We start from the raw sequence: 13,063 nt of genomic DNA, 5'->3' as shown, positions 1-13,063 counted from the left end.
AAGTCTTCCCAAGGAGAATTCTGAATATGCCCCAAGAGGACTTGGATGTGTCAGCAACTTTTAACACTGACAAGTCCAGAGGGCTCCACAAGTTTAGTGAAAATCTGTCCTTTTTCTGTGTGTGTGATTTAGCAATGAACAGAGCTATAGGAAGATATGTCATTTTTATATGTTCTAAGGACATCAGTTTTAATCACAATTTCAAAAAGTAAAAGACAGTTAGCCCCTCCTTCATCCTCGTTTGCTTGTTTTTTTTCTAATCCTCAGGCCCTGACATGAAATTTAAAGGCATCTTTCACCCAGTTATAATTTCTCCTGATAGAATTGAAGAACTGAGTATTGTAAACTATACAGATAATGGTGAGTCCTCAGGGTCCCTACTTTCTTAGTTAAAATGCATTAATCAGTTTATTTGCTTTGCTCAGTAGACATGCAGAAGAAATCATTCATAATTATAGTATACAGAAAGGTTCCCCTGTAAGACGATCACATTCTGGAGGAGGCTCAGGGAAGAATCCTCTATGATTAGAGGAGATACTGTCTGAATAGTCAGATTTTCACTGAAGAACTTTTATGTCTGCCATTCAGGGAAATGTAGCAATTATTCAGTGAAGGGTACCATGCTAAGTGCTGGATAAACAATAAAGATGAGTCTTTGCTTTCCAGAAGCACGGTAGATAACCAAAGCAAATTTATGTATTATGCAGCTTCTAAACTGGCTTTTCCATTTCAATAAAGGAAACTGATGTAATGACAATGAGAGGCAGTGAAATGTGAGTTTGAAGTCTGGCTCTGGAGTCCATTCCTGGCTATGTCATATATTAATTGAAAGACCTTAGTCGAGATACTTAACTGAACCTCAGTTTGTATGGGGCTATTACTATTTCAAAGCTTTGTTAGAATTCAAGAAGATTCTGTAAAGTATTCAGCATAGTGCTTGACACAGTGAGTGTTCAAAAAATTTAGCCTCCATCACCTCCACCACTATCACCCCCACTGTGTCACCAACATCTTCACCCCCACCATTACAACCACTGTTAACTCCTCCTTTGTGTGTGTTCAGTGGATCAGTGGTATCCAAATGTTTGAGACCCATCAGACTGTAGTCCACCAGGCTCCTCTATCCATGGGATTTTTTGGGCAAGAATACTGGAGTAGGTTGCCATTTCCTCCTCCAAGGGATCTTCTCAACCCAGGGATCAAACTAGCATCTCCTGCATCTCCGGCATTGGCAGATGGATTCCTTACCACTGTACCACTTGGGAAGCCCACCTCCATTACCAACCACTATTCTGCCATCCCCACCATGACCACCAGTAAGCAGGGCAACATGTATCCAGCATAAAGATCCCATATCTGCAGTCTAAAATCTAATGGACATTTCCAGGCCAGCAGTGATCACATTGTGTTCTCTGCAAATGATTTCCTTTCAGGGCTGACCTTAGGTGCCGCTGTCAGCCTGGCTCAGGTGAAGGACATCCTGGCTAATGTGACCCGGAAGCTCCCCGAGGAGAAGACACAGATGTACCACGCTCTCCTGAAACATTTGGGAACTCTGGCTGGGCCCCAGATCAGGAATATGGCTGTATGTATTCGATGACAGTAATAGCTAGTGCGTGTCCCTTGAATGACCATTCCTGTCAAATCATTACATTTTCATTCTTTGAGAACAGACAAAAAGAATAGTTTTCCAAAGCTTTGGTTCTTGTAATAAGCTTGATTCTTATTTTACCACTTGTGTCTTTATAATTTCACAACTGGAGTGAAAATAACCCATTATTTTAAAAAGTCTTTAGGCGGCCACATAGTAAGCAGGCATCCAGATTCAGATCTGAACCCCCTCCTGGCTGTGGGCAACTGTACCCTCAACCTGCTGTCAAAAGGTGAGTGACCCCGCCTTCCTGGGGATTATTAAATCCTGTTCCTCCTCCCCTTTTGCCTCTCCAGGGTTATAGGAAGTCCTGTTTTGACAATTACCATTCTTTCTAATATTAATAATTCCATCTCCCATTCTGGATGCTTGGAAAGTTGGTCAGTCTGGTCCTAATTGTGTATGCACCTAACGTCTTCATCTCCTTCCTTTTGAAGACTTCTGGTAGATATTTTCCCATGCTGGTCGCCTGGCCAGTGTTGGCTAGTGTCCTGCTGTGATCTGAAGAGTGAAGAGAACTCTAGGCTCATACTTGAGCTGTCATTGATGGAAGCTTGCAAGTCTTTTTCTATTGAACAGTTGTTGAGCTTCATCCTATACTTTTTTGAATTTTGTTTTTTGAAACTAAGTCTAAGATTTTTTCATTTATTTCTTTTATTTCAATTTGGTCAACAATTATTAGAAAGATTCAATTGGTCCTCTATAAATCTGTATTTTTTATTTAAAAATATATCCTAACTTTCTTTTACCTGTATCGTTAAATGCCAACTCTTCATATCATCTAAACCACAAAATTACCTTAATGAAGAAGATGTACATTCTGTACTAGGTTCATCAGTCTGTTTTTCTCAATTCCACATAAATGCATTAATATATGATACTTGTTTTTCTCTTTCTGACTTCACTCTGTATAAGAAGCTCTAGGTTCATCTACCTCACTACAGTTGACTCAAGTTTGTTCCTTTTTATGGCTGAGTAATATTCCATTATATAGATGTACCACAACTTCTTTATCTGTTCATCTGTCAATGGACATATATACACTATCCTGTGTAAAATAGTTAGTGGGAAGTTGCTAAATAACACAGGGAGACCAGCCTGGTGCTCTGTGATGACCTAGAGGGGTAGGATTGGGGGAGGGGAGGGAGGCTTAGGAGGAAAGGGATATGTATGTAATTGTGACTGGTTCGTGTTGTTGTATGGCAGAAACCAAAACAAAATTTTCCATCAATTAAAAAATAAAGTTCTAAAAAAGATGTATATTCAGTTATCAATCTAAATAACATCCTTTAAAAAAATCATTTATGGAGAATTAGGTTTTGTGATATAAATATAAACATCAAAAGCTTCTTAGTTTTTATCTCAAAGTCCTATTTCATTATAGCTTTAAATAGTTCCTCCCTCCAATATATTGATTAAAGAACAGAAATTCTTTAGGTGCTAAGAAAACATCTCACTAGTGTAAAAATTCATTAAAGGCAATTTATTCACTATTGTACTGAGTAGAGTTCTTGATTATACACAATAAATGTTTGTTGAGTGACTCGATTAGAATATCAAAAGAGATACTAATATCTTCTTTCTTCTCAAAATGAATCGTACTGTTCAGGAAGTGACTTCTAAGGTCCTTCTCTGCCTGACCGCTGGGCTACTCACCTAGATATTTTTATTTATAATCAAGCAAAAAAAGCAAAAAATTAAAAATTAAAAAAGATGGGCCCTAGATGGGATGAAGCACTGCAAGACACCATTCCATGGTGAAAGATTTTTTAAACATAGGAAGAGCATTTCTTTTCCTGATGAGTTTCCTGTATTTGGTAGAATTATTTCCCAAATTTTGGGAGTTTGATTGTTTAATAAAGAACAGATGCCAAGGAAAGTGTCCTTTCTTTCCACAGAAGGAAAACGACAGATTCCTTTAAATGAGCAGTTTCTTAGAAAGTGCCCAAGTGCCGATCTTAAGCCTGAAGAAATCTTGATCTCAGTGAACATCCCCTATTCAAGGAAGGTGAGACTGTCCTTTCGATTTCTTCATTTTACCTTGAGCCTACAGCTTGTTAATTCCAACATATAAGAGAGTTTAAAAAAAAAAAAAGGTGTTGAGAGTTTGTAGTGGAGAATATGAGGATTTGCAAATATTTTTCACTTGTGTTAAGTACTCTCCATCATTCCTAGAATCAGGAGACCTTAAAATCTGCTTTTCTCTCCATCCTGTCTCTCTCCCTCCCTACCTCCCCTCATTGAAACCAAGCTCTAAAGTTAGCTTCCTACAGATTTTTAAAAATTCTTTGTACTGTGAGGCTTTGTCACAAGTAAGACTTGAAACTATACCTCTACTTATACCTTGAGGTTTTGAAGAAGCTGTAAATTTACAATAGAACTTACTGGTAGGAAGAAGGGCTTTGGAGTCAGACTCAAGAGTAAATCCTAGTTCAGACCTACTGAATCAGTCTGAGCCTTGGATTCTCATCTGTAAATGAGAATGATCGAGCCTGCCTTGGAAGGTGTATGATTTTGCTAGCTAGGGCTGCAAAGAACCACAGCCTCAGTGACTTAACTACATTCACTTCTGGAGGCCAGAAGTCTGATATCAAGGTGGTGGTGGTGGTGTTTTTCTCTGAAGCTTCTCTCCGGGCTAGTTGATAACTATCTGCTCCCTGTCTCTCCACATGGTTTTCCCTCTGTTTGTGTCTATGTCCAAATTTCCTCTTCTTATGAGGACACCACCGTGTTAGATTATCGCCCACCTCAATTATCTCATTTTTAGCTTAATTGCCTCTTTAAAGACCCTAACTCCTAATACAGCCACATCCTGAGGTACTACTGGGAACTAAGACTTCAAGATGCCACTTTTGAGGGGACACGGTTCAGCCTGAGAGTGTGGCAAGGATCCAATGAGGCAACGCATTCAAACTGCCTGGTGCATAGTTGTCCGTCTGTGTGTTTCTACCAGTGCCACTTCACTTTTGCTTTTAGTGGGAGTTTGTGTCAGCCTTCCGACAAGCCCAGCGACAACAGAATGCGCTCGCAATAGTTAATTCAGGAATGAGAGTGTGTTTTGGAAAAGGAGATGGCATCATCAGAGAGTTATCCATTGCATATGGAGGCGTTGGTCCAACCACCATCCTTGCAAAGAATTCCTGCCAGAAACTCATTGGAAGGTATGGAATCATGTCCTGAGATTCCAGGTAACCAAGGGACTCTTTCCATGGTGATATGTAATTACAAGAAGAAAACTGCTTACCACCTTTCTGTCTAATGACTTGGAATTCCAACAAGGTTTCATGATTATTTCCATGTGTCTTAGCAAATCCTGAAGTGTGCACCATACAGTGTGTGTGTGTGTGTGTGTGTGTGTGTGTGTACCCATCTCCCAATAGTATTGATACAGAGACACAGTAAACAAAATGAGTAAGTCTGCATTCTTTATTGTGAGAGAATAATTTATCATAATGAAAGATCGATTATGGGAGTTTGCTTTACAATAACTTGCTAAGTGTATTGCATACCTGGCTGTTTATTTCTACAGGTAATAACTTGACTATAGATATAGCCATTACTTCTTAAGCCTTCACTAGGTATTGACTACCATTTCAGAAGTAATAAACTAATGGTTAAAACCATGATCTTGATTGAGCCACACTGCCTGGGTTAGAATCTCATTTCAACTCCTATAAATTATGTGATCTCAGTCAGCTTATTTAACCTTACAGTACCACAGTTTCCTTATCTGTCAAAGGGGAATAATCATATCTCATGCCTCAAGGCAGTTGAGAGGATTAAGTGGGTGAATACATTGTTGTTGTTCAGTAGCTCAGTTGTGTCTGACTCTAGGGCCCCATGGACTGCAGCACGCCAGGTTTCCCTATCCTTCACTCTCTCCAGATATGAATGCATATATATGAATACATGTCTCCCAGAATGAATACATGTAAGGTGCTTAAGTAAGTAAGTGTTAGTCACTCAGTCGTGTCTGACTCTTTGCGACTCCATGGACTGTATAGGCTTCTATGTCCATTGAATTCTCCAGGCAGAGATACTGGAGTAAGTTGCCATTCCTTTCTCTAGGGGATCTTCCCAACTGAGGCATCAAACCCAAGTCTTCTGCATTGCAGGCAGACTCTTTACAGACTGAGCCAGCAGTAAGCCCCATAAAGCAGAATTAAAACAGAACTTAGCATGCAGTCAACATTCTAGGGATATAAGGGGCAGTTACTCCTGGGTCGAGGACTTAACACGAGTTGTCATTTCTTTCTCATGACCATTCCAGGAGGTGAATTCTACCATGATTGCCCTTTTACAGGTGATGAAGTGGTGTGCCCAGGTCAGGCACCCTGAGCGTGGTGGACTGTGATTTGAACGCGGGTTGCCTAACTCTGGAGCTTGTACTCTTTTTTTTTTTTTTTTCATTAAACTGTCGCTCTTTGTCTTCCCTGCTAGCTGAGCTTGTGGGGTACTGAGTCCTGTTGGGCTAGGAATCCTCTTTTGAACCTCACAGGCCCTGGAATGAAGAGATGCTGGATGCAGCTTGCAGGCTGATTCTGGACGAAGTCTCCCTCCCAGGCTCAGCCCCAGGTGGGAGGGTGGAGTTCAAGAGGACCCTCATCGTCAGCTTCCTGTTCAAGTTCTACCTGGAAGTGTCACAGATTTTGAAGGGGATGGTAAGTGGAACTGACCGCACATTTGCTTTCCCAGGCCTGGGGGCCTCTGAGAATGCCCAAAGCAGAACTGCCAAACAGCTATCAAATAGAGTAGAAAAGACAACCCACATCAGAAACTCACCGGCTTGCAGGGCATATGGCAGGCCATCTGTTGATGGGGTGTGTGTTTGGGGAAAAATTGCAAGTCAAGCACAGAGTTGTGTGGGATCTGATTTAACACCACTCACTTGTTTTTCTGATCTGTTGTGTGTCTCGATGGTGTTCAGAGAACTTGTTACTGGTTTGAATATATTTTCCCTCAGAAAAGTGTTTTTTCCACTTGCTGAGGTTTACCTTTGCATGTTTGGCTTTCTTCTCTAGGTTCAACTTTGTTTCTCTCACTTGTAAGATGGTGATGGAAGCCTCTCCATAAGGTTACTGAGTAATGGGTTATCATAGGAAAATGCTTCATATGGTCCCTAATACTTCAGAGAACCATGGTGAAGACTGCGTAATAATCATCGTAGTAATCACCTGGGCATTTTTGCACCTGGTCTGCCTTATGACAAACAATCAGAGTTTACAAGACTGTTGACTAGGAAGGACACAACAAAAAAAATATTTATTTCAGAATAAGTTTGCTATACCCAAAGGGAACTTGAACCATGTTGATCACATTAATCCTAAACTACAGCCACCAGACCAAACTAGATCAGAAGCCATGAACAATCCTCATGTGGTACAGAAGTTAGTATGTGTGATAAAAAAAAAGTATGTGTGATCATAAAAAAGTATGATCACTTTAAATTAGAGACACGAAGTTCTCTCTTATCATTGCTTCTGCAGGTATCTTCTCATTATACATGAGAAGAACAAAAAACCAGAGCAGCCATATCAAAGTTTTCAGAATAGAAGCTTGAAATCATATATAAGTGGCTTATTGTCACCAGGTTATCCAAAGAGAAAAAATAAAGCCAACTCCTCCAAGTAATAGCAAACTAATATAATTTATTGAATGAATCAAATGATATAAATGACAACTTCCATCTTATAGTCTTTTATATTCAATTCAATTTCCTCTATTAATATTTCTCTACTATTCAAAATAATAGGCTTTGTTGGCTTTAATTTTCTCTTAAAAATTTTATATTGTAAAAAGTAGCCATTAGGTTGTACAGATGAACTTACTTGCAAAACAGAAATGGAGATACACAAACTTATGGGTAGAAAGAGGGGAAGGGGAATGGGGTGAACTGGGAGACTGGGGTTGGCCTGTACACACTGCTATGTATGAAATGGATAACTAGTGAGAACCTACACACAGCATAGAAAACTGCTCAGTGCTCTGTGATGACCTATAAGGGAAGGAAAACCAAAAAAGGCGAGGTTTCTGCATGTGTATAGCTGATTCACTTTGCTGTACAATAGAAACTAACACAACATTATAAAGAAGTATACTCCAAAAAATTAATCTAAAAAATAGAAAAAAAGAACCATTAGGTGCACTGTTTAAAATCTTGTGTAAAGACCAAATGACCCAGGTTTCCTCTGCTCTAGGAAGTGTTCCTCCTGGGGCCCTAGAAGGCTTCCTGCTAGGAGGCTGTGGCAGAGAGGCAGCCCCAGCATCTCCCCTCCTTCCTGGTTGCCCAGGGGACACAGAACAGAGTTTGATACTCATTAGCAATGATGCACCTTTGCTCTGACCTTTTCCTGGTTTAAGTCCTCTCTTCCTTTCCAGTTATTTACTTAGCTTCTACCTTCCTGCTTTATTGGTTTGTAAGTCCTCAAATCATTTAGGAAGGCATGTGAAAGAATCCTAAGAAACATGGTCAGTGATCTACTATACTCACTTAGCTCTTCATAAAACGTGGTCCTATGCATGGACCTTCCAGAGGTCAGGGAGAACCCTGCTTGTACTTCCAGGATTCTGAATTAGGCAAATACTTAATAAAGGTTAGACTTCACAGCAGAGCTAAGAACCATGCTAGCCTCTCTCCCAAGACCGTTCTGGCATATTTTAAATATCTACAATGGTTCTACTTTTCAGGACCCTGTTCACTATCCTAGCCTTGCAGGCAAGTATGAGAGTGCTTTAGAAGATCTTCATTCCAGACATTACTGGAGTACATTAAAGTACCAGGTTAGTGACTTTTTTCTTTCTTTTTTTTTTTTTAAATTCCAAAGACCAAGGCTAAAGCTTCCTTATATGGACATCCCACTTATCTCTCAGTGATTCTCATGACTTTTTAACCTGAGTTCCCCTTCTGATGAACCTACAGCCTACTTAGTGTTAATTAAAACTTCAAAATCAGTGAAGTATTGTGATTAATAATTAAGCTAGCAATGGTTATTTTTTTAAATGTCTGTTTTGAACTCGAAGAGTTCAAATGTGTGTTTTGTTCTGTGGCTTTGTACCACTGATATGAACAAGCTGCCTAGTCTGCCACATGCCCTTGCCCTTGGCCTCATGGAAGTTAGAACACAACCAAAGTAAATTCTGTATCAGGGCTGTGGGCTGCTTTGATTTTATTCACAGAGCCCTTGGAGACTGATGAAAATGCAGTGATGCTTTTCGAAAGAGCTACTGGTTTATTTTGTTTGAATGTGGTGATACTTTGTTCTCCCAGTCCCCCTTCTCCAAGTGTTTTCTCTGTGAATTAGAGTTTTAGAGCTGAGTCAAGCATAAATTCTAAGAGTTAATTTCAAGCTCTCCTAATGAAAGCTTTTAGAACAGAATTTCTCATAATCTTCAAATGGAATTGTCAGCTACAATGTCGTAAGAGTATCGCCTGAAGTCATCCTATTGGTCAACTGGATAAGATCAGCGTGCTTTTCCTTGAAATTATTAGCAAGGAACTTTACCTTGAGGGTTTTATTAAGTGAAGAACGTGAAAAGGCTTTTAAAACATTCTTTTTAAATAGATTCAGTTCATTGGCTCTGTTGTTGGACTTAGTTATAAAACTTTGGAGTATGTTGTAATGAACAATGAAGTTGATGTATACCTCTTCAGTTTTTAGGTTCAGTATGTTCAAAAATCAAATACACCAAACTCCATTGAAAGTGTTGAAAGTGATCATTTTGAAAGTCAAAAATAGCCTCCCTTTTTCCCAGAGTAAAATACAGTTACTGCAATGTTTGGCTTATAAATACCTTAACATTGCCTTGACCATGGAATAAGCTTCAACAACCACAGGACAAACAACAAGTGAATGGGCTTTCAAATCATTCAAAGAAAACTGATAATCTTCACATAGTTTGTTACTATAGATTGCAAGACCAAGTTTTGGAAGTAGTGTATTTCTCACACAGATGTTTTGATTTTGGTTTTTGTTTTTTCTGAGTTTTCACACACACAAATACCCACTGTGCTAGAGGAACTTCAGCACTCATGACCAGCTTTTTTTTTTTTCTCCAAATCAGAGATCACCTGTTAGAGGTGACAGTGTTCTTTCCTCCATGGTGTGTTTAGCCATATAACAAGCACAAGCAAGTAATCAAATACATACTCTTTCATTAGTAGAGTCATTACATTTAAAAAAGTGTTACATCTTCAGCTCAATTTCATATTTATGTATATTTATATAATATGTTCATATTGCCTGAATATGTAAAATGTTCTCTCATTTTCCCCCTTCCTCTACGTTTGTGACCTACTAGCCACCTTTAGTTAATGGTACCTAGGCCAAGTTCTAAATTATTTTTATTCATATATTCATTATTCATATATTCATTATTCTGCTCTCTAGTTTATATAAAGTCAGAATGAGCACACACACACACAAAAGCTCAGCTAATACTAATTTTTTTGTGCCTTGTATTGTAGTAACTACGAAATTGAAGTTTACATTTAAGTGAAACAAATATGGACTTTAAAACAATAAATGTTAATCAGTAAATGTATATTTTGCTGTAAAACAGTACATTTTATATGAAATAGGAATAAGTTCAGAGCATCCAGGGCTTCCCAGGTGGCACTAGTGGTAAGGAATCCACCTGCCAATGAAGGAGACTCAGGAAATGTGGGTTCAATCCCTAGGTTGGGAAGATCCCCTGGAAAAGAGAATAGCAACCCACTCCAGGATTCTTGCCTGGAAAATTCCATGGACGGAAGAGCTTGGAGGGCTACCATCCCTGGGGTCACAAAGAGTCAGACATGACTGAGCACACACACACCATTCTAGGTGATATTGAACATCTCATTTATTGTCAATATGCAACGTGTAAGCTTTCTCAGCTGCACATTCTGGGGCTCAAATACGAAAGCATGTACTCTTAGAAAATTTCCCATGCGTGCATGCTAGTCGCTTCAGTCATGTCTGCCTCTTTGGATCCTACAGACTATAGCCCGCCAGACTCCTCTGTCCATGGGAATCTCCAGGGAAGCATACTGGAATGGGTTTCCATGCCCTCCTCCAGGGGATCTTCCCAACCCAGGGATTGAACCCTCATCTCTTCCATCTCCTGCATTGGCAGGCAGGTTGTCTACCATTAGCGCCGCCTGCCTTAAATGATACTGATTTAGAAACAACTTCCATGGCTTCTTTTCCCCCCAGGAAAGGCCTTGACCAGTAGGTGTTTTGTTGGTGAAATGTTCTCTCTTCCCTCCTGCCATGCACTATAATCACTGTGAGCCTCATCTCAAAGAAAGAGTCCCTGCCCCAACCAGGCTTGGGGTGACCCCATGAACAGCAGTGTCGGGCAACAGGTGGGATGGGAAAAAGAGGCCTCCTTTAGCTCTCTCTGGGCCTCACCTTGGCTGACCAACCTCGTGCCCAAGTCCTCCAGAGCAAAGGCTCTGGGCATCTGGCCTCAGCCCTGGTGCCGGGTGAAAGGCTGATCCAGTGAAGTGTGGATGGGACGGCTCAGCACTGCCTCACAGGGCAGAACTCCAGGCCTCAGAGCTGCCTTCTCCTTTCAGAGAGTAGCCTTTAGATGGTGGCTGCTTGACTGGCAATTTTCCTGGAATTTCCACCTCCCACAGTTCCATCAGCAGCTCCTGTGGCAGCTTTAGCCTTGCCCCTAGTCTCTGAACTTGTTCTATTGTTGCTGTTTAGTTGCTCAGTTGTGTCTGACTCTTTCCTGACCCCATGAACTGTAGCACTCCAGGCTTCTTCTGTCCATGGGATTTCCCAGGCAAGAGTACTGGAGTGAGCTGCTGTTTTCTTTTCCAGGGGATCTTCCCGACCCAGGGATCGAACCCTGGTCTCCTGCAATGCAGGCGGATTGTTTACCACTGAGCCACTAGGGAATGTCTCTTAATTCTTCTTTCTTCATACCTCCAATCTTCTTCCAATAAGCAACCAAGAAAGCTAACAATTCTCTCATATTTGAAATACTTGAGGAGATGTTGTATTTCTTAATTTAATTTTGGTTAATGATACACATGTAAGGTATTTATGGTAGCTCAGACAGTAAGAGGTATTTATAAAGCCAGTGGCAAACATTTTACTCCATGGGTCTCTGAAAAAGAGTAACATTAATGAATCATTACTCAAAATGCAGCTTCCTCTGTCTTCATTCTTTATCAGGATTGTCTAAGTGATGAGTCTTACCACTGGTAAGACTTCCTCACTCAAAATAGAAAATAAGAAAAGCTCTTGTGATTGAATGCACTTGATATTTTCTACAACCATGGTAATTAGGCTTTTCTGCAAATAGTACACATGACATGCCTAGCTACAAGAGTAAGATAATTTTGATAATGAAAGTTAAGGATATACATGAGCATTTGTAAAAGGATGTAATTTTATATAATCAAGAAGAAAGATTTATATTCATTTACTTACACAAATAGAATCTGTGTTAAAGATATTTGTGGTCTATATTCAAAATAGTGGGGGAAAAAATAAGAATAACACCATGGCTATACATCCCAGTTTGCCTACTGAATTACTGAAATAAGTTCACTGTCCTGGTGTAATTAATAGTGATGTTTTTATTTTCAGAAGTATTCTGGTTTGAATGTAAATTATGTAGAGTTGTGCATAATATGATTATAAAAATGATATGTCAATTATCAATTACACAGAATGCAGACCTAAAGCAGCTTTGTCAAGACCCAGTTGGCCATCCCATCATGCACCTGTCTGGTATTAAGCATGCCACAGGCGAAGCCATTTATTGTGATGACATGCCTGTGGTGGACCAGGAACTGTTCTTGACTTTTGTAACAAGTTCAAGAGCTCGTGCTAAGATTGTGTAAGTGATAAAGTTTTTATCCAACAAACAATGATGATTGCTTTTGAGGGCTAAGTCATGTTAGTGAAAAGCAATTGTCTGAAGAGGATAAGCTATTTGTTGGCAATGTCCAATGTAGGTTTGAAATGAAATGGGGTCGAAGTGTACGATTTACTACAATTTGTCCCTCCATAGAAAAACTTCATTGTCCCAGACATTCTTTCTCGATTGTGTGGCATAGAACTCCTGTAAGGCTTTTGGACATATCTTCCTCTCGTGTATCCTATTCTCTGATTAAGCACATTCTCCATGGCCTGGAGGCCGTGGGGCTGCTCTGAGTGGCCGTGTTCTGTGTGTTGTCGTCTAGGTCTATCGATCTGTCCGAAGCTCTCAGCCTGCCAGGAGTGGTAGACATCCTGACTGAGGAACATCTTCCAGACATCAACACCATTGACTTTTTAACTGCCTCTGAGAAAATTCTGTCAACAGATGAGGTACTGCATTTTTGCTTTCTGTTTTAAAGGTAACTTCCTTAGGAACTTCCCTAGTTGTCTGGTGATTAAAACTCCAAGTCTCCATTGTAGGGCGTGTGAG

At 40.0% G+C, this 13,063-nt stretch overlaps 1 protein-coding gene across 1 annotated transcript in view; it reads left to right on the top strand.

The window, feature by feature from the left end:
* LOC133060990 (aldehyde oxidase 1) overlaps positions 1-13,063 on the top strand; it is a 70,383-nt gene that overhangs the window by 19,453 nt on the left and 37,867 nt on the right. The window contains exons 10-18 of the mRNA XM_061149042.1: positions 268-360; positions 1,434-1,585; positions 1,790-1,883; positions 3,550-3,659; positions 4,628-4,812; positions 6,150-6,312; positions 8,339-8,431; positions 12,321-12,490; positions 12,837-12,963. Coding sequence (XP_061005025.1) covers positions 268-360; positions 1,434-1,585; positions 1,790-1,883; positions 3,550-3,659; positions 4,628-4,812; positions 6,150-6,312; positions 8,339-8,431; positions 12,321-12,490; positions 12,837-12,963 — 1,187 coding nt within the window. The remainder of the gene's footprint in view (positions 1-267; positions 361-1,433; positions 1,586-1,789; positions 1,884-3,549; positions 3,660-4,627; positions 4,813-6,149; positions 6,313-8,338; positions 8,432-12,320; positions 12,491-12,836; positions 12,964-13,063) is intronic.

This window comes from Dama dama, chromosome 8 (genome assembly GCF_033118175.1).
Source record: "Dama dama isolate Ldn47 chromosome 8, ASM3311817v1, whole genome shotgun sequence".
Classification (NCBI taxonomy): Eukaryota; Metazoa; Chordata; class Mammalia; order Artiodactyla; family Cervidae; genus Dama; species Dama dama.
Note: the sequence above shows the minus strand (reverse complement) of the source record. Positions and strands in the feature narration are given on the sequence as shown.